At 39.5% G+C, this 22,363-nt stretch overlaps 1 protein-coding gene across 1 annotated transcript; it reads left to right on the top strand.

Moving 5' to 3' along the window:
- The first annotated feature begins 2,132 nt into the window (after positions 1-2,132).
- Positions 2,133-17,104, top strand: SLC35E3 (solute carrier family 35 member E3). The gene is made up of 5 exons (XM_081958157.1): positions 2,133-2,754; positions 3,488-3,598; positions 8,458-8,616; positions 10,994-11,076; positions 12,103-17,104. The coding sequence occupies exons 1-5, from the start codon at positions 2,359-2,361 to the stop codon at positions 12,287-12,289; spliced, it is 936 nt and encodes a 311-aa protein (XP_081814283.1). The 5' UTR covers positions 2,133-2,358; the 3' UTR covers positions 12,290-17,104.
- The last annotated feature ends 5,259 nt before the right edge of the window (positions 17,105-22,363 follow it).

Below are 22,363 nucleotides of genomic sequence, written 5' to 3'. Positions count from 1 at the left end.
TTTAATTTGTAATAAGGTTTATATTGCTTAAATGTAGGAAGTAGTTTGCATCAATTGCGTCAACTGCCAATTGTGAAGTGGCCAATAGGTGTAACAAGGAAGTATTATAGGTAATCCTCAACTTAGAACTTGTTAAATGACCAAGGTTAACAACAGCATCAGAAAAGTGCTTTACGGCCTATAAAACATTTCTGGTCTTTCTAAAACATCATACCACAGAGGGCCCTCTGCAGTCATATGACCACATTTTGGGCATTCAGCAAACATTTATGACTAATTGCCTGCAGCCCCACAAAGGATATTCTTTTGGCTGCAGGAGCAGAGTTGAATCCTGAAGATTTCCAACAGTCCCCAGAAGGATTGGTAGGGGAATCCCTTCAGCAGCCTCCTTCAGGAATGGAGCTGAATCTTCAACAGGCAGCTTTTTCATCCTATCTGCTTAACAACTCAGGGAACTGCTTAACAAGTACATAGCAGGTTTGCAGTCATTGACAAAGCATGTTTGATTGCTACAATACAAAAAGGACGCTGAGGAATTGGAAAGAGTACAGACAAGAGCAATAAATGGCTTGAAGGCTAAATCCTATGAAGAACAATTAAAAGAACTGAATATATTTAGCTTAAAGAATAGTAGACCAAGGTGAGACATGATAGCCATCTTCCAATATTTTGTGTGTTGTCACAGGGAAGAATGTGTAGATTTGTTTTCTATCTGCCCAAGACTATACACCCAATTGGCTGGTGACAAGGTCCGATGGGTGAGTGGCAATTGGCTACTTTGGAACCAAGGCCAAAATCTGAAATCCCTTAACAAAGGATTGAGTAACAAAGGTCAGAGGAGCCACTCAGATGCCTGCTGGAGACATAGAGCTTCCCAAAGTGCATCTACTGATAGTGGGTAAGCCCCCTTCCTCCCTGGAGGGAGGTGGCTCTTGGGAATAGACTGCAGTATAGAGCACTGGTGCACTTTCCTCCCTGATCTGAGGTTCCCTTTGTTCCCCCTTCTCTCTCTCCAGCAAGTGACTCCTCCATGCATCAGAGGAGGCTTCATAAGGGCTCTGCTGAGGATTATGAGGGGAGGGAAACCAGCTTACAATATATATGTAGTCTTTGAGTTACAACCACAATTGAGCCCAAAATTTATGTTGCTAAGCAAGATATTGATTTTGCTTGTCAGAAGGTCACAAAAAGTGATCACCTGAACTGGGGACACTGCATCTTTCATAAATATGAGTCAGTTACCAAACATCTGAATTTTGATCATGTGATCGATCACAGGGATGCTGCAACAGTCATGTGAAAAACGATCATAAATCACTTTTTTCAGTGTGATGTAACTTCAAAAAGTCTCTACATGAACTGTTGTAAGTTAAGGACTACCTGTATAGAAAGAATTTCTCCTGGCAGCTTTCCAGAAATCAGTGGGGAAGCAAGGAGGTGTGAACTCTTCTGAAGTCAGAACAGCACCCTATGCCTCAGCAATTTAATTTAGCAAAGTTTTGGCTGGATCCCATTACTCCCTTGGGATTGAAATTTGACAAACTCATTTCATTCTCTGCTAACTTCACTGGGGAAGTCTGAAGTCCCTCCTCCTCCTCCTGCTTTTTTACTTGCCCATGGTCATTCTTTTCCCCAGGTGAGGAATATTTCTGAAAGGATCACCCAACGGGGATTGTTTTATGTATTCATAAAGTCACCAGGAACTGAACCGATCTTGTCTTTGTGTCAGCCATGTCTCTGAAATCGTGGGGGTGATTCTTTCTGGATGTGTTCGCACCATTCGCTCAGTCATAAAATATGGGTCAATTCAGCCCAAACGGAGATAGAAAGGCGATGATGGCTTCTATGACTGAGAGACACCCGCGTTCTTAAACGGCCGGTTCCAGTCTTTTGGGTGGACCTGCGTCGCTGCCTTTACAGAGCTAGTGGCTCCGAAAAACATCCTCTCCCACCTACAGGCAGACTTCTCTCGCCCGGCGCCGGGTTGGACTGAACTTCTCAGCATTCCCAAAACACCCGAAAAAGCCGAAGCAGCCAACCGCGTTTGCCGGCAGCTCACGCTGAGCCACATGATATCAGCCCGCGCAACAATAGCCGGAGCCTAAGCGACACCCATCCGGAGCCCAGGGAGGGCAGCCGGCCCAGAAAGGCAAGGAGACCCTTTCTGCCGGGTGGGTTTCTGCCGGCAAAGGACCGGGCTCCCGCGGCAGCGGAAGTTCCTGTGCCCGAGTCACGTGGGCGTGCAAGGAAGAGGTCGTGGCGGCCGTTGTGCCAGCTGTTTTCCCGGGAGCGCTGGCTACTTCTGCTGCTGCTGCTGCTCCCCAGGACGTGGACGTGGAGCTGGGAAGAAGCTCGAGCATGGAGGTGGGGTGGCTTTCAGAACGCGGCCGGTTGGCGGCGGGGCTGCTAGTAAACTTGGCGGCGTCTATTTGCATCGTCTTCCTGAACAAGTGGCTGTACGTGCGAATGGGCTTCCCCAACCTCAGCCTCACGCTGGTGCACTTTGCCGTCACCTGGCTGGGGCTGTATGTGTGCCAATCGCTGGGCGTCTTCGCCCCCAAAAGCCTGAGGCCGCGCCAGATCCTCTCCCTAGCGCTCAGCTTCTGTGGCTTCGTGGTCTTCACCAACCTCTCTCTGCAGAACAACACGGTCGGCACTTACCAGCTGGCCAAGGCCATGACCACGCCGGTCATCGTGCTCATCCAGAGTGTGGCCTATGGCAAGACCTTTGCCACCCGCATCAAGCTCACTTTGGTGAGTAGCAGGGCAGGGTATGACGGGTGGGCAGAAGCCAAAGGAAGAGGGCTGTCCTCGCTGGCGCGTTCTGAGGGATCCCGAAGTAATGGGCGGCAATCTTAGAGCAAGGAGAAATGGAGCAGGAAGTGAAGTATTGTCAGAAATAGCGTGCGCTGTAGACAAGAATGGCCTTTTTGGTTGATTATGAAGGCTGGTTAAAAATAATTGATTTAGACAATTGCTTTCCCAGTCTCATGCTCCTCGATTTGGTGGATTAGAGTGCCTATAATTTCTAGATGGTATGGATGTGCTGAGTAGGGTTTATGAAAGCCAATATACCTAAAGAGCAAAGAATCGGTGAAGGCTGCTGTACTGGCCAAGTTCATTGTATTGTACATTAAAATATATATAATAATGTAACAGAATGAATGTCTATAGTTGATTGTGACTAGCTGTTTAATGGCTTTGACTCAAAATTATAAAATGTAAAAGACTCCTTTTCATCCTAAAATGCAAGATATTTATCAAGTTCAGTCACAAAAATATATATGCTGTTTTAAAATTTGTCAGACAAGATGCTATGAAAAGCTATGGATATAGTGTGCCTGCTAGCCTCCTGTCTTATTTATACAGGTTAGAGGCTGCAGAAATTCTAATCATTCTGAGACCAAAAATGTATGAAGACTGTTTCAGTAATGAGAAATAATACTGGAATACTTAGGTATCAAATGTTTCTTTCTCTCTTTCACAGATTCCTATCACTTTAGGTGTTTTTTTAAATTCTTATTATGATGTGAAATTTAGTTTACTTGGGATGATATTTGCTGCTCTTGGTGTTATAGTGACATCTCTTTATCAAGTGGTAAGTTAAATATGTTTTTTATATGCAAACTTTGAATAATATTTTATGTAATTCATTCTGTATTAATTTCCAGTCTTCTGAGTAGAACATATTTGTTCTACATAGTTTCTTGTATTTAAATATGTCTTATTTTAACTGTAGGGAAAGCTATTTTCTGCTGGAAAAACTCTGTGTATTTGCAGAAGGCTGGCATATGCACTCTTGAGTTTATCCCAACCTGGTGCCAAGTTGTTTTTGGCCATGGCTTTTGGATGATGCTGTCTTAGATTAATAAGGAGTTTTGTTCAAAATATTTGTAATATTATTAATATTTTAAATAGTTAATTGAAGAGTTAGTTGATGAAGAGTGGCGTGACCAATTTTTTAAAAATATTGTAGGATTGTGTGATGATCTACAGGGATGAGAAACTGTTGCTTATTCTGTTTTGTACTCAACAATAAACTGTGCGTAAGGATGAAAACTTTTGCTTGCAGGAAGCTACTGTATTGTAATATCAAATATTTTGTCTGTGAATAGCCTATTTGAACAGTTTTGAACAGTCTTGATAGTGGTTCACCCCAGTTTCAATAGAAAAGAATAGAAAATAATATATGTAGCTCAGAGATGAACTATAAGTCCTTGGTATTCTCTGAGTTTGGTTGTTTGCTTCGCAACATTTTTTTAAAGGTTTTTTTTTCTTTCAAATTCATTCTTATATATACATTCTTATAATTGCTATTTAACATTTGTCAATTCATACCATTTTTCCGCCGGTATATTTACATTTTCATATTTTCTGATTTCTCCTCCCCCTAATTTAATCATGTGTCGTCTGAGATATTTATTTCATGTTTTGTTCCTTTTTCTTTCTATTTATATTTTTTTTTCAAGCCACTCATAAAATCGCCCTGTAGTACACTGATTCCTCTTTGTTCTTTATTCTCAATGTCAACCTGTTCATTTCTGCACAGTCTAATATCTTCTTTATTACCTCCCCTTCCAATGGGATTTTGTTTGCTTTCCAATTTTGGCAAAAACAATTCTAGCTGCTGTTATTATTTGTACAATCAAATATGAATCTTCTTTACTATATTTCTCTGGTAGAATACCCATTAAAAATACTTCTGACTTAAACTCTACGGGTTGATGTATCATTTTCTCTAATCATGTTTGTATTTTAACCCAATAGCTTTGTGCTTTTCCCTACACATCCACCACATATGATAATATGTTCCTGGCAATTGGTGACATTTCCAACATTTAGCTGATTTATACTTAAACATTTTTGCTAATCTTTCAGGTGGCATGTGCCATCTACAAAACATTTTATACAAATTCTCTTTGTATGCTGTTGCCATTGTCAATTTATAGTTCCTTTCCCATAGTTGTTGCCATTTTTCTAGTTCTATTGTATATCTAAAGTTTTTTGCCCATCTTATCATTGTTTCTTTAACCTCTTCTTCTAAATTTATTCTAAGTAGATAACTGTACAACTTTTAAATCAATTTTTCATCCGTTCCCATGACTATCCTATCTAATTCTGAATTTTCCATATTAAAACCATACTCTTTAACATCTTTCTCATATTTTTTTTATTTGCATTTGTTTTAACCATCCTATATCAATCCCTTGTTCTTCTAATTCTTTTTTCTGTTTTAGTTCTCCCTGTGCTGTTAGTATATCTTTGAACCTAATAACCTTTTTCATACTATTAATATTCGGATGTGTCAAAGCTTCCACTCTTGAAAGCCACATAGTGTCTCTGAAAATAACCATGTATTCTATTTTTCCCATACCACAAAAATGTGTGCCAACCCAGTTGCATACTGTGTCCCTCCAAGGATAACCTTGCATTTCTTAATAATATCCATTTTTTATCCACGTTAGAGCTGCTGCTTGATAGTATAATTTCCAATTCAGTACACCAAATCCACCTCTTTCCTTGAATCTTGTAACATTCTTATATTAATTCTCGCTTTCTTTCTTTGCCAAATATATTTTCCTATTATTTTATTTAGTTTTTCAAAGTACTTTTTTTCCAATTTTATCGGTATTGTTTGGAATAAAAATTATATTCTTGGTAATATATTCATCTTAATTACCGCTATTCTTCCCATTAGTGATAGCTGTAAGTTTTTCCATTTCTCTATATCCATTTCAATTTGATTTCTTAGTTTACAATAATTATCTTCCTTAATAGTTACGCATCTCGAAGTCAACTATATTCCCAAATATTTCCCTTTTTTTACTATTTTAATATCTAATTTCTCCATTATTTCTCTTTTCTGTTTTTCTGTTATGTTTTTCACTAAAAATTTTGTTTTATCTTTATTAATTTTCAATCCTGCCACTCCTCCATACTCTTCTATTTGTTCTAGTAGTTTTGGACCTGTTTCTATTGGATCTTCAATAATAAATACCAAGTCATCTGCAAATGCTTGAAATTTGTATTCTTCTTTTTTAACTTTCATTCCTTTTATATCTTTATCTTGCCTTATCTTTCTGTTCAATAGTGTCAATATGAATAATAGTGGAGATAGTGGGCAGCCTTGCCTAGTCCCTTTTCTAATCGGCATTTTTTCCGTCATATCTCCATTTGCCATCACTTTAGCCTGTTGTTCTTTATAGATAGTTTTAACCATATTTATGAATCCCTCCCCAAAATCCATCATTTGCAGTTGCATTATCACAAATTGCCAATTTACATTATCAAAAGCTTTCTGTGCATCCAAAAAATAACAATGCCATTTGTTTCCCGGGATGTACTTCGTAATATTCTAATGCATTCAATATAATTCACATATTATCTCTAATTTGTCTCTTGGGTAAAAACCCATTTTGATCTGAGTGTATAAATTCACTTAACAGTCTTTTAAGTCTTTTCGCCATTATCAATACAGAGATTTTATAATTCACATTTAAAAAAGAAATTGGTCTATAGTTCTTTGTTTCCTGCAAGTCATGTTTCTTCTTTTGGGATAAGAGTTATATAAGCCTCCGACCAAGAATCTGGTATTTTTGCTTTCAATAACAGCTCATTGAATACTTCTAGCATGATGATGCTTAGCACATCTTGTAGTGTTTTGTAAAATTCCACTGGTAATCCATCTGGACCTGGTGTTTTCCCCTTTTTTTTGTCTTTTTATTGCTTCTGTTACTTCCATCATTGTTGTTCTCTCTTCTAGTGCCTTTTTTATTTTTTTGGGAATCTTAGGTATTTCCGCCTTCTTTAGATACTGTTTTATCTTGTCCTCTGCTTGCTGGTATAATTCCTTATAATATTTTTCTACTATTTTTTCTTCTTCCTCTTTTTGATAACAAATATTCCCTTCTTGGTCTGATAATTGATTTATGATTTGTTTTTCTTTCTCTTTTTTCATCTTGTACGCCAACCATTGACCTGGTTTATTTGTGTTTTCAAATAAATTTTGTCTTGTGGCTTTTGCTTTCAAACATTTTGTTAACCAATTAGGTAACATCATCAAAGCTAGGAGGAAATGGGGTTTGCTCTTTGTTTATATATAGTAGCTTGTCCTGTCAGTGTTAATAGTAGTGGTGTTTTCTCTTTGGTAATTCCTTGATTAGGCTGTCCTTTACTACTTGATTGTTGGTAGTTCCATTTCATAGCTTGTGTTGGTTCTGTTGTAGTGGTTAGGTGATCAGGCACTCATCCCAGTTCATATGCATTATTTTTTCCCATAATAATTTTTTGGTGAGAGATAAATGACATTTCTTCTTTTTAGAATGGGAAGGGAGTTGAAAAGACTTCTCAAAGAGTAAGTGAAAGTTGTATCACTAAACATACATTTTAAATTGAGTTTCCTCAAGGCAAATACAAATAACTGATATTTTAAAGTTTAAAATATTTTCATTAAAGATAATTAAGCAAAACAGTAAGTGGTTGTTTTTAGAAGTCTTTACTTGTCTTATTGTTGACTTTCTACTGACGTTGGGAGCAGTAAGTCATTACAGGTAGTACCCATAGGCCTCTGTTTTCTCCACCCAACAACAGGCCAACAGCTCAATGCGAGCTTCAGATTGATTCTCCAGGAGCATGTCCAACACAAGCTGCAGAGCATGCAGGCACTGCACTTCTGGCAAGCTCTCATTCTTCTACTTCCTCCCATTTTGCGCCACACTGAATAATGCCTCCTGCACAGCTACCACCTTCGCCCAGAGAGCCACAGCTGCCTGTTCTGTGTCATCCAGCAACAAAACATGCTATGCCTCAAGGTCCTTTCTCGCTGCACATTCCATGGTTTTCAGGCTATTGGTCCTTACATTGACAATGGAACCTGGGAATCTTCCACCTGTACCGCTGCCCTACTTCCTCTCAAACTGATAACTCCTAGAGTTGTTCAGGCAGCATGGTTATTATTAAAAATATTGGCAGCTGAAATAATAATATATAGAAGATGTCCACATTGGGGAAATTTACTCTAGAGCTATCCAAGAAGGTCATAGCTGGAATATTTTCTTGTTTTCTCAATTTACCCATACTGTGCAGCTTTTAGCTTGCATCAACTTCAAGTTAAAAGGTTTTAGCTCATGTTTTCTCCATAATATTTAATTACTAGCAAGCTTGCATATTAAGATGCCTTTCTGCTTTCAAAATATTTTATTCAGCTTCTTTTTTTTTGGCTTTTTAAGGAATATGTGATCTAGACACTGATTTTTATGCCATTGTATCAGGATAAACAGAAAAAACTGGTTGTCTTTTCTTTCAGATTCTTCAGCTGCCTTGTGCAATTGGAGTAAATAGGGTTGAGCTATACATGCTTTTCTTAAAGTACATAACAATGCAATGTTTTAGAAGGCATATTGTAATTTATGTCAAGGTTAGACATATGGGCCATTAATATATTTTGCTTTGTTTCAGTGGGTAGGAGCAAAACAACATGAACTACAGGTAAATTCTATGCAGCTACTATACTATCAAGCACCAATGTCATGCGGCATGTTGCTGTGCGTTGTACCCTTCTTTGAGCCAGTCTTTGGAGAAGGTGGAATTTTTGGCCCCTGGACTCTCTCTGCTGTGGTAAATTGTTTATTTTTCTTCATTCTATTTGTTCTAAATGCTCTTAAAATTTAATAAACAACATTCCTGCTTAAATATAGGCAAATATAATCCTAAATTTGTAAGTTTTTTATTGAATCATTGTTTCCCATTATTTAGTTGCTAGCCACTGAATTTTCAAATGGGAGATATTACAACTGAAGGACTGCATGAAAAGATCAACCCAATACTGAATTATTTTTTAAAATAATATTTACTTTATACATTAACATAAATTAGTCCGACTAATAATGACTGCATGGAGTATATTGCTTTTCAAACTTTTTCGGGCATTTGTCTGAATGCATACAATGAAGTAATCTTCCTGAAATCAAACAAGCTGGTCTTGAATGATTCGTTTACATTGTTTTGGTTAGAGGGGTTCTTGGCTTGGTTCTTCTCTTGCCCTGAATTTTGACTATTTTTGACTCTTTGCCAGCTTGTAGTACCATTAGGTTTTAATGCTCTGATGGTCATTTTCTAATTGTAATGGCATTCTTGCTGCTTAATGTTTATTTTTACATCATACTTTGTGGTGGCATATTTTTGTTTCAAAATAAAAATTAATTTTTAATTCATACTTTTATTGTATATCACTCCGTACATGATGTAATCAAAAGGCATAGTTTATAAATTCAGTAAATGGTAAATAATTCAAAATATACTGACAATGTCTCCTTAAATGGTGACAAAATATTTGCAATCAAATTGCCAAGCTCAGAGCTCAAATCAACAGCCTAATTTCCAACCCGAGCTACAAATACCATGTTTTCCCGAAAAAACGACCTGTCCCGAAACTAACGCCTTGCCACATTTTTCGTGTGGGCGAAAATATAAACCCACCCCTGAAAATAACCCCCCCTGGACAACCCCCCCTCTGGCCAGGCAGAGCACCGCTCACCAACCTAGCGGTATCCTGAAGGCACCAAGCCACGGGAGCCGTGGGGGGGGGAGGCACTCACATTCCTTGCTGCTTTTGGGATACCGCTAGGTTGGGGAGTGGTGTTCTGACTGGCCGGAGGGGGGGAGTTGCCGGGCAGCTGCTCCCTTGCGAGCAGGCTCCTGAAGAGCCGGGCACAGTCTCAAGGGCGAAGCAGCCATGAGGTAACCACGCTCACGAGCAGCCACCTGGCAAATTCCCTCTCCAGCCGGGCAGAGCGCATTCACTGACCTTGGGGGTATCACTAAGGCACCAAGCCACATGGCGCTCTGCCGGCCCCCCAGCTCTCACGGCTTGGCACATTTGGGATACCCCCTAGGTCAGTGCATGGAGCTCTGCCCGGCTGGAAAGGGGGGTTGTGCGAGCGCCTGTTCCACCCCCAGCCTCACCAAGCCCTTGCACAGCTCTCCCAGAGCACCGCTGCCGTCCACTGCCACCACCACGCTCCAAGCATAACTTCCAAACTCCAAAACTCCGCTGCCGAGTCTTCCAGCATTAGCCGCTCTAGGAGTGCTCTCTGTGGTGAGCCAGCTGCTGGAAGACTCTCTGTCTGGAAGACTCTCTGTCCAGAAGCCGGCCCACCATAGAGAACACTTCTAGAGCGGCCGATGCTGGAAGACTCGGCAGCCAAGTTTTGGAGTGTGGAAGTTATGCTCAGAGCAGGGCGGCGTGCCCTGGTAGAGTTGCGCAAGGGCAGAGCTCCATGCACTGACCTAGGGAGATCCTGAATGTGCCAAGCCGCGGGAGCTGGGGAGCGGGCAGAGTGCCATGTGGCTTGGCGCCTTAGTGATACCCCCTAGGTTAGTGAATGGCGCTCTGCCGGGCTGGAGAGGGGATTTGCCGGGCGGCTGCTCGTGAGCATGGTTACCTCATGGCTGCTTTGCCCCTGAGGCTGTGCCCGGCTCTTCAGGAGTCCGCTCGCAAGGGAGCAGCTGCCCAGCAACCCCAAAACAATAAGCCCTCCCTGATAATAAGCCCAAGGCCATATTTCGTGGTGCAAAAGAAAATAAGACCTTGTCGTATTTTCGGGGAAACATGATAAATAAAACTGCTTAGGAGATGGTACTTGAGACATTGCTGGAAATAGGTATTGTGAAATGTAAATCTATTAAACCCTTTTTTATAGTTTTGTTATCTTTTATACTCCATATTTCAGTTATCAATTAAATGTTCAAAGAAAAATGCTTCAAGATTTTTAACATCAAATGGAATAATTCAAAGTAGAAAAAGCTAAGGATAAGAAATCAGATCCAATTGTTTATAAACACAGGCTGTAGTTCTTACTGTGAATGTAAAATGATCAGAAAAGCAATGAACAGGATACTATTTGCAACCATCGATGTCACTTTATAGAGGATATTGTCTTTTAAAAATAATTTGCAGTGATTTGTAAGTGCCTTTCCCCCCTCTAATCCACAGTCTATGGTGCTGGTTTCTGGAATAATAGCATTTATGGTGAACTTGTCTATTTACTGGATTATTGGGAATACTTCACCAGTGACGTATCCTTTCACTTGAAAAATTATTGCTGCAGTTTTGCAAAATTATTTACGGTATTACACTGGTAATAAACTGTACAAATCAGAAACATCACGTGAGTCACCAATAAAATATTTTAAGTAAAACTTTCAGAAATTGTAGAATCATATTGTATTGAACTTAAATACTATGTTTTAGGATCTTTCAACAAGTTTGTTTGCATTGTTTTATGAAAGAATAACTAATCTCCAATTCCTGAATTTACTTTCTATAGTAGCAGTAAAATAATGATGAATCTTTTATTGAAAAATATATAAAATGAACACAGACAGTCCTTAGCTTACAACAGTTCGTTTAGTGATTGTTCAGAGTTACAACAGCCCTCAAAAAGTCCATTTTTCACACTTATGATCATTGCAGCATCCCCATAATCAAAATCCTCACTTCTCAGCAATGTCTCAGGGTGATGTGAACACCTTCTGACAAGCAAAACCAGTTCGGAAACCAGATTCAGTTAATAACCATGTTACTAACTTAACAACTGCAGTGGATTCACTTAACAACTATGGCAGGAGGATTTGAGGATCACCTGTATTGTTAACAGTGAGAGAAGTTTTCCTTAAACGCAAAAATGAATGCACAAATACAAGAGAAAGTCTTGCTTTCCATGTTAGGCACTTTTAAGAACCATTGTACATAATAAGAAACTATGGAGGTGACCCTAGCAAAAGTATGCACTAGCAGTAACAAAAATATTATTTAAGCTCAGGAGAAGAGGAAAACTTTAGAATGAAACTGACTCCACTAACTTGCTTGGGAATAAGAAAGAGAGAGGAAAATGCTATTGGGCTTTCAAGATTCTATTACTATAACCCGTATTAATGAAGCAGAGTTCCAGTTATTCTTGAGGGATGTGTTTTCTGACCTAGCTTACATTTACAAGAGTGGGACTTAAGAAGCAAAACCTGGCACAGGATTTAGCATTTGATTATTATGGATTAATTATTGGATTTGGTTTAATTATGATGTTCCTTAACACGGTTATATAGATACAACATGTTTGGACACTTCAAATTCTGCATCACCCTCATGGGAGGATATCTCTTATTTAAGGATCCTTTATCGATTAATCAAGGCCTTGGAATTACATGCACATTGTTTGGCATTCTAGCTTACACACACTTCAAACTTAGTGAGCAAGATGGGAACAAAAGCAAGCTGGTTCAACGTCCGTAAATTAAGTATTTTTGTTGGTAACAAATGAATTACTTTAATATGCACTGATTCCAAAAGCAATGTACTGTCTACGGAGGAATCTAAAATTGTCCTTCTCCCAGCAGAGCAGGTATTCTCTCTCCTATAGCTGCCATGCACTGCCTCCTCCTCCTCTGGCCAGTTGGGGTATGGATTGGATTACATTGAGGGGGTCACAGGACTCAGTAGAAAGAAAAGCACAGTAAAGAAGACTGGTAGTTCATGTGTGTCTGCTCATGTTGGCATGCCCAGATTCTCCCTCTCTTTTCTCTCCCCCTTCCCACTCTGTGTGTGTGTGTGTGTGTGTGTGTGTGTGTGTGTATACGCATATGTATGTATGCACAATTTGTTTTTTTAAAGGGCTGTTTGTAATTACAGTGCAATCATTGTGAACTATTTATACCAAATGAACTCATTCAGACAGATACAGTGTTTTTTGCTAGAAAATTAATCATGTCCTTATGATTATGTCAGTATTAAAAGAGACTGCTTTTTTGTGATCAAGTGAACATTGAAGTATCTTGATATGATAAATACTGAAAACCAAATTGTTTTTTCTGGATTTTTAATTTCCATCTGGGACTTTGTTTCTAATAGTCACATGCATTGTTATATTTTTTCTGCATATTTTAAAACTTAATGTATATTTAATTATAATTAACATTCACGGTTGAGCAAAATACTGGCACTCCAAAATTATTAAGACTGAGAATTTTACAAGTTGTTAAATTTTCTAAGTTTATAAGTATTACTTAACTCAGTGCAGGCTGGCTCCTGTAGTTTGAAAGTGTTTTCTTTTACTTTGTTCAAGATTCAGTAATTTATACAAAGGGTTTATTTTCAAATTATTTTGGCCAGTGCAGATGTAGTGTTACTTGCAACTTGATTTGTAAACTTTCTTGCAACTTGTATATATTTCTGCTATGTTTTAAACATATTTAAGACAGAACTTCCAAAGCATTATGGGGATTTTTTAAAATTAATATCATCCTCCTAACCCCAGGTTAAGAATAAATTCTTAAATATTAACTTGGTGATATAAAGATAATCATAGTTAAATCAAGATAGGGTATTAATCAGTCTCACCCATGTGTATCCTTACATTTTAAACTGTAGTTATAGTATCGACTTGAAATTACCAGTTCAGTTTAGTTGGATTATGATCAGCTATGGATTTGTCATGTTACCAGATTCTATGCTATCAGCACTCTATAGAGTAGTTTTGTACTCTTGACCATAATAGAGACTGCTTATTATGGTTGGAAGTCATAACAGCAGTTAAAGGAAGTGACTCACTTGCAATCCCTTCATCCCTGCTTTCCCAGATGTGGTTGTTCAATAGATCAAGATGTCCTTTGGGGTGGCCTGGGAGGCTCTGGAAGGCCTAATCCAGGGCCTCCCCCACCCCCAAGACATCCTGAACTCTGTTTTCCTCCCCTAAGCGTCTCTGCAGGCTTTGGGCCTAATTCCCATCCCACCAAGTGTAACACCTTCCTCCCAACTTCACGTCCCCGTCGCACACTTTTCAAAGATTTCTGATCTCAGTTAGGGAAAGAGGACAGGCTACTTCCAGGATGTTACTGTGTGGCCCAGCAACAGAGAAGCTTGCTGTGCTCCCCCTAACACAAGTTCTGCAGTATTCCACCACGTTCTTCAGGGCTGCGGAATACTGTGGAACTCGTGTTAGGGAAGCAAAGTAACCACTCCATTGGCACTACCCTGGAAGAAGCCATTATTTTCCAAGCCCCCACAATTCAATGTGGCTGCTTGGGAAATGACAGCTGTTTCTGGGGTCGCACCACTTAGTCCAGGAACAGAGCAGCCTGTCCTTCCCTAAGCTGAGCTCTGGAGATCTTTTAAAGGTAAGTGAGGAGGAGGATTATAGAGCCCGGCAGGATGGAAAGCAGGCCCAAGGCCTGCAGGAATCCGAGGAAGGGAATGGGCATGGGAAACAGGCAGGGGGAAGACTACAAGGTCCCTGCAGCCAGCCCCAAGGGCAAAGTACTGTAATGGAACACCAGAGGTTTAACAAAAAGGCAAGAATTCTATAATAAAAGTAGTCTCGGACAAATCTTGTTATTATTGCTTTATATATTGAAAAGTGTTATGTTCTGTTTTATTATTGAGAACCAGTCTGGTCTACAGATAGTCCTTGACTTACAGCCATTCATTTAATGACCGTTTGAAGTTACAACAACTCTGAAAAAAATGACTTTATGACAGTTGCACTGTCATGGGGTCATTATTTGTAATCTTCCCAGCTGGCATCCGACAAGCAAAATCATTGGGAGAAGCTGGGTTCACTTAATAACCATGTGATTCACTTAACAACTACAGTGATTCATTGAACAATGGTGGCTAAGAGTCATAAAAAGGGGAAAACTCATTTAACAACTGTCTTGTTTAGCAATGGAAATGTTGGGCTCAGTTGTGGTCATAAGTCAAGAACTATGTGTAGTGGTTAAGACCTGAGGCTAGAAACCACAAGACTGATATCCCTGGTTTTGCCTTAGGCATGAAAGTCAGCTGGGTGACTTTGGAACAGTCATTCTCAGTTATTGTGGGGAAAATGGAGGCAGGAGAATTAGGTATGTTTGCTGTCTTGAATGTGTGGGTGTGGGAGAGGGTGTATATAAATATTTTAAAATGTATTGGAGAAAAGACTTTTCTAGGAAAGGAACAAAAGTCACTTTCCTAATGAATCTTTAATTTTAAAATAGTTAATTATCAGAATATTCCAAATATTAACTATAGTTCTAATTGAAAGCACCCAGTACAGATAAGGTGAATTGATCAACTGTAATAATTTGCTGTTCAGCCAAATTCTAGAAGGGAATGCAAAGCATGAGATGAACTGGACCAATATATTGACACTATGATTCAAGATCCGTAGTTGGTTTTATGTACTCATTAAACATATTGTCTGATTAATGTACTTTTTTGGAATCCAAAGCTGCAAAAATTATTGAAATAATCATCATACTATACACTAATGTAATGACATCTAAATTTCTGAAAATGCAGTCTGTATTTTGAACTTTTGATTCATTTGTACTGTTTGTTACAGGAAAATGTAGTTGTTTCTTAATTTTATACATTTATGTTAGAAATTAACCTTATAGGCTTATATTACTTTTGTGAGTGTATATAAAAATCAGTCTGAATCAATTTGCTTTGGGATGAAGTTTTGTCCATTGAAAGTCATGCTGGATCAGTCCTAGTCCAGCACCTTAATCTCCTACTGACTCTATTGTGTATGTTTGTATGTATTATGTTCTTGTATACACACCATCCATTCGTCCCCTGGCAATTTCAATTTTTACAAAGAACAAATCCAACAGCAGATGAGGAACAGAGTCTTTGCTCTCCTGTTGCAAGTAGATACTTAGCTCCCATAAAAGATTTAGGTTTGTTTTTATCCTGCCTTTATTGTTTCTATAAGTAACTGAAGGTGATAAACATAACTAATACTCTTTCTTCCTCCTACTTTCCCCACAACAAATCTATGAAAGTTGAGCTGAGAGTGTGCGACTGATCTAAAGACACCTGGTTGGTTTTCACTCTCAGTTTCCTGGTTTCTGGTGTCTTAATCACTACATCAAACTGGCTCCTAGGTACCTGAAATTCAAAGTTGGCATATTACAGTATGTTTTCAAAAGTATTCATTTAGGGAGTTCATTTTTATTTCAAAAATACATTTGATGATTATATTAGAATAAAGACATTACAATGTTTTGGGATTTTTTTTTTGCTTTGTTTTATTATAAAATATGCTATAAAACAGAATTTTTAATGTATTATCCAAACATTTTTTCCCATATCACTTTAGGAAGCTGTGATAATGAGCAAAAAACTGAATCTATCTCCTCCAATAAAATGTCTCTGAAGTGTCATGAAGAATATAAATTTAATATGCTTTCAGAAATTTGGCCAGTATATTTTATAAGCTGCCTTAAGTGGATCATTTTTTTAAAGAGGAGCATTTGTCCGCATGCACAAAAGTAGTAGCACAGAACATGCCCCCAGTTTCATTTGCTGCTCTAAAAGTATTTGATATCTTGAAAACCAAATTTATTCAGTAAATCATTCTTGTACTTTCTGTCAGTATTATGAAAGCTTGGCTATTTCATGTGATTAGCTGGATCTTAGCTATTATTCAGACTGAAGAATGCTTTAAATGCAATATTTGATAGCTGTAGTTATTATTCAAAACCGCCTGCTAAGGGTAATGTTCAAAACAGCATGTCCAGTGCAGTATCATTGTATCAAAGCAATTTTGTGCTCTGGAGTATTTTCTGAAATGTAAATACAATTTTAAAATCTCAAGTCCTTGCATCCTATGTCTTGAAGAGAGTAATAATAATTTAGAGTATCTTTATCCATCCAACTTCAATATATTCTTTCCTCCACTTTTAGAGAACAAAATGGTAACTCCACATCTCATTCAGCTGTAACATTTATTGCATTTGTAAAATAAATTTCCATTGATGGGGAATTTGTAGGTCTCTACGTGCTACTGGATTCCACCACTTGTCAGATTTACAGGGTTTTAAGAATAACTGGAGCTATAATCCACTAATATCTAGAGACTTAATAATTTTCACCCCCTTATTAATATAATTATAACACACAACAAACATGAATGGTGTAGATGGCAGTCTGCACTGTGTGGGAGTCTTTTTATTGTCAGAAATAGAATATATCATAAAATATATTTATGACTTTGTATAAAACAGAATGGCAATGTTTTTTAATGTAATATACTTGTTTTTTTATGAATAAAATAGATCTTTATTAGTCTTGCCTCCGAATTCTATTTTGCTTGTTTTAGAAAACTGAAACAGTTTTCACTTGTTTAACATCTACAATATCTCCCCTTAATATGCAGCAGATTAAGTGATGTATTTTTACTACTCTTTATTTTTCAAAATACTTCGATGGAACGCTATTATACTGAAAAAAGGTAATATTTAAGGAAAACATGATTGTGTTGATACAAATATTTCTACAATTGCCTACTTTCATAATTCTCTCTCTCTCTCTCTCTCTCTCTCTCTCTCTCTCTCTCTCTCTCTCTCTCTCTCTCTCTCTCACACACACACACACACACACACACACACCGACCCAGACTTCTACCGTAAGCACACGCATCCCATAATCTTTCAGAATTGCCTGCCTTTTCATTCTTTTCTCAAGCAGCAGCAGCTGGGTAGAGGTGGAGAATATCTCCAGGCACCCCAGAGACACAACTCCTGGCCTTCACTGGATCATCTGATCCATGGGCCATGGTTAAAGGGCCCAGGTGACAGGGAAGGGAAGGGCTGCTTCCTGGGCTGGCTACGCCCACTCACTTCACTAGGCTTATTTTGGGGGTACGGCTTATATTAGGCCCACCCTAAAAATCAGGGGAGGGTTTACTTTAAGAGGAGGTTGTATTTTGGGGAAATCACAGTAGCTAGAGGATTTTGGACCAGTCATTCTTTTTCAGCATCAGGAAGAAGGAAAGGCAAACCACTTCTGAAAAATGTTACCCCAAAAATTTCATGGAATTTCCCAGGCAGTGGCTAGGTGTCAAAGCTAACTAGAAGGCATATATATATTTCACACACACGCACACACACACACACACACACACCACACAATGTACTAGAAAAATAATGCTCTTGAAATTAGAATAGTTTTTTAAATTTGAGTAGGGCACTCTACATTTAACATAGCTGCAACCATACCAATTAAAAAAAAAATCTTGTCCCAAATTATTGCAGAGCCTGGATGAAAAAGCTCTACTTATATTAAAAATATTGCTTATTTTTATCACAGAAAAATGATTTCATGAAGTTGTTTTAAACAGCTTTTAAAGAGGTTTTACTAGTTCAGGGAGAATTTCAAGATGGAGCATTAAATCATATTGGTTTTTTTTTCCTTGGATATAGGGCAAGCAGTTATAGCTTGTGAAAGAAGTCATAAGGCCTTGACATACTATCACAGTGATGGCGAACCTATGGCACGCGTGCCACAGGTGGCACGCAGAGCCATTTGTCAGGGCACATGAGGTGCTGAGTTCACCCTTTTTAAAAGCCATTTTTTGCCCTCCCCAGGCTCCAGAGACTATAGGAGCCTGGGGAGGGTGAAAAGAGCCCCTCCCGCCCCCCTGGAGGCCCTCCGGAGACTTCATGAGCTTCCCCGAAGCCTCTGGAGCACAAAAAAACGGCCCTACAGGCAAACCAGAAGTTCGGGAACGGACTTCCGGTTTGCTCGGAGGTTCATTTTGACTGCTCCGGAGGCTTCAGGGAAGCGTCCTGAAGGTCCTTCAAGCCTCCAGAGGGCTTCCGGGGGTGCGGGGGAGGCTGTTTTTGAACACAATTCCCAAGCTTTGTTGTTACTGATTAGCCCAATAGGCCATATCAAAATACAAAAGGAAACATTCAGAAGAAAACAAAAAATGTGACACAATAAAACATGTAAAAGTGAAGTTACAACAAATAAAAAGGGATAAATAAGGAACACAAGATCATATTTCTGAGTCACCTCTACAATTTATTCCAATCAGACCAACATATGTAGATCTCAGCTGGATTGTTTTATTCAGACAAAGGACTGAAATCAATCCCACATCAGAAAACATGTGATAAAAAATGGACATGCACTGGAGTTTCAGGTTATATTTAACAAATGCTAGCTTCTGTCATTAGATACTTTACCTCCTATATACTTTGAATGCAGGGGGAAAGTGTTCTATGATTAGTTGTTGGGTCATGTCTGATATACACTACTAGTGGGAAATAGACTATAGGAATTGCTGTCAATTCAGTAAGGAGAACGGAGGATTTGACAACTTAGGTACTAGGGCTCTACAGTTTGTAGGACTGTAAATTACACTTCTGTAAAAGGTAGGGCACATTTTATCCTTAAGAACCCTAAAATTTTTTAGCTCCAAATCCCATTCAGAGATTGTATCTCAGCATCCTACATGAAACCTTTCAAAGGCATCCAGTTTAATTTGTCAGAGTATACCAGTAATAGAATGATAGATTGCTACTTTGTAGAGTATATGAACATGGTTTATTCTAGGGAAGGCAAGCAAAAAGAGTAAATAACTCATTAATTTAATCATATTTGCTTTCCTTCATTCACATGTTCTTCTTCATACTTAACATATTGTAATAGAATTCATAGGGAATCCACAATTTAGCAAATAAAACAATAAAATAGTAGAGAAAGTATGATAGTCAATAATGAGTATCTGGGGAAGTGAAATAAATATTGCATGTTTAATTAAAAGTGTAAAAAAAAGCCAAAGTGGGATGGCTTAGACACTTTTATGGTTATAGATATTAAATAGACCCACTTTAATCTAATAATTGGAATCTAGATACAACATATATCAATGGCATTATGAATGTTGCATATGTCTATGGATCTAGAGGAAAGCTGTTTCAAATACTGAAATCTACCCGCATTTCTGGAGCAACTCCATTTTAAACATGGAATTATCTAAGAGTGTTCTCCTAGTGGCCAAATAAAGAATAAAATAAAGATCTTGGCCAGTTGTAAGATTGAAAGCATTTTAGAGTTTTAGAAATTCTGGAGGAAAAAGTTCCAATTATTATTTAAATGCCAGTTTTTATGTGGTTTTGGATATTTAAGTTATATGCTCAACTATTAATAATATTTATTTGCTGCTGCTTAAGAACAGAACAAGTTTGGGCAAAGAAAATCTCAAAATCGCCCTGCTGAGTCAGACCAAAGATCATGCTTACAATAATGACCAAAGAAATATCTGTGAAGCAGTGGTGGGTTCCTACCAGTTCGGACCAATTCGGCTGAACCGGTAGTGGTTTGGCTGCGACACAGGCCTGCCACACCCCCAAACTGGTTCCCTGCCATAGGCTCCGCCATCTTGTTTTTCAATCCTGCGAATGCGCAAAACTATTTTAAGTGCACTGTGCATCAAACGTGTGCAGCGCAAACATAAGTGAACTGGCAATAATGTCTGCCAGAACCCACCCCTGCTGTGAAGCCTACACAGAGGAAATCTTTTGTTTTTCAGGACTATTCTATCAGAAGGTAGAATATTGCTTTGGTAATACCGTGTTTCCTGGAAAATAAGAAATTTTCTTTTGACCCACAAAATATGACTTTGGCCTTATTATCGGGAGGCTTATTGCTTATTGTTTAGGGGTTGCCGGGCAGCTGCTCTTGCGAGCGGGTTACCGAAGAGCCATGCATAGCCTCAGGGGCAAACAGCTGTGTTGCGCTGTCACAGCAGTGCAACACAGCAGCCATGAAGTGACCACGCTCACGAACAGCCGCCCAGCAACCCCCCTCTCCAGCCGGGCAGAGCGCCATTCACTGAGCTAGCTATATCCCAAAGGCGCCAAGCCATGTGGCACTCTGCCCACCCACCAGCTCCCGCGGCTTGGCACATTCGAGATATTCCTAGGTCAGTGCATGGCACTCTGCCCGGCTGGAGAGGGGGGTTGCACAAGTGCCTGTCCACCCCCAGCTCGCATGCCTCCCAGCCTCGCCATGCCCTGGCCCAGTTCTTCCTGCAGAGCCAGGGCTGTGCCGCCAGCACGCTCCAAGCATAACTTCTTCCCCGGCTTCCAAACTCCGGAGATCAGCTGCCAAGTCTTCCGGCAGCAGCCGCTCTGGGAATGCACTCTATGGCTGTGGGCCGGCTGCTGGAAGACACTGGTGGGGCAGAGCACCATGCACTGACCTAGGGGGTATCCAGAATGTGCCAAGACGCGGGAGCTGGGGGACGGGCAGAGCGCCACGCATCTTGGCGCCTTTGGGATTCGCTAGGTCAGTGAATGGCACTCTGCCTGGCTGGAGAGGGGAGCTGCCAGGCGGCTGTTCATAAGCATGGTCGCCTCAGCTGTTCGCCCGAGACTGTGCCTGGCTCTTTGGGAGCCCGTTCGCAAGAGAGCAGCCCCCCCAGCAACCCCTCTCTCCAGCTGGGCACAGCGCCACTCACTAACCTAGCGGTATCCCAAAGGCACCAAGTAACGTGAGCGCCTTTGCCCCCTCTGGTTTGGTGCCTTCAGGATACCTCTAGGTTGGTGAGTGGCGCTCTGCCTGGCTGGAGGGGAAGGGGTTGTCCAGGTGGTTTATTTTGGGGGGAGGGCTTATATTTTTGCCCACCTGAAAAATATGGCATGGCCTTATTTTCAGGGCATGTTGTATTTTCGGGGAAAATGGTAATAGGCACTAATAACTTTGTCATCTAGAAATACACAATGTCCCTTCTTAAAATCTAAAGCTATCTAAAGCTGTCATGGCTTCAGAAGTTTATCTATAAGGATAAAGGTTGTGTATACTGCTTACTCATGACACAATTTATTATTTTATTTTTGCTTTCAAGTCACTTTTGACTCCTGGGAACTGCCTGGACATGTCCCTGTAGTTTTCTTGGCAAAATTTTGAAAGTAGTTTGTCACTGTCTGTTTCCTAGTGCAGAGGGTGAGTCTGTGGTCCAAAATTGACCAGCTGACTTCATGCAAATGTTGGAACTAGAACTAGCAGTCTCCTAGTTTCTTATCTGATACCTTAACCGCTAAACCAAATAGTTTTTCTGATTACTTTTGTACATTCTCTCACAGAACCTATTTTGTTTGAATTTGGTGCCCTATTGTTGTGTGAAAACTTTTTGCTCAGTTCTTTCCCATTTTTAAAAATTATGGGGAACCCCAAAAATAGCTTTTATCTGTCTGGATTATATTTATCAATATTTACTGTATTAAGAATTACAATTGAAACATTCATAGAACCCAACAGGTGAAGGTCACTGGAGCAGCTGAGCTGTATTTTCCATAATCTGACAAGAGGTTAGCACAAATGTACATGTCAGGGCAAGTCTCTTAAGCTGTCCTTTGACATACATAGAATTTTACACCTAAATGTACTGTGGTACATTACGCTTCCAGCCTATTTTTACAAATAACTCAAGGCAGCAAACTTATTCAACACTTTCCTCCAATTTTCCCAAAAACCAACCTGTGAGATGAGCTGATCTGAGTGATTGGCCCAGTCACTCAGCTGGCTTTCATGGCT

This window comes from Natrix helvetica, assembly GCF_964273705.1.
Source record: "Natrix helvetica genome assembly, chromosome: 6".
NCBI classification, from domain to species: domain Eukaryota; kingdom Metazoa; phylum Chordata; class Lepidosauria; order Squamata; family Natricidae; genus Natrix; species Natrix helvetica.
Note: the sequence above shows the minus strand (reverse complement) of the source record. Positions and strands in the feature narration are given on the sequence as shown.

What these genes read in the sequence shown, in the direction of transcription:
- SLC35E3 (XM_081958157.1), top strand. Translation starts at nt 2,359, where the DNA reads ATGGAGGTGGGGTGGCTTTCAGAACGCGGCCGGTTGGCGGCGGGGCTG. An exon ending in CCCGCATCAAGCTCACTTTG is followed by an intron (nt 2,755 to 3,487) that starts GTGAGTAGCAGG and finishes TCTCTTTCACAG; the next exon opens with ATTCCTATCACTTTAGGTGT. An exon ending in GGGAATACTTCACCAGTGAC is followed by an intron (nt 11,077 to 12,102) that starts GTATCCTTTCAC and finishes ACGGTTATATAG; the next exon opens with ATACAACATGTTTGGACACT.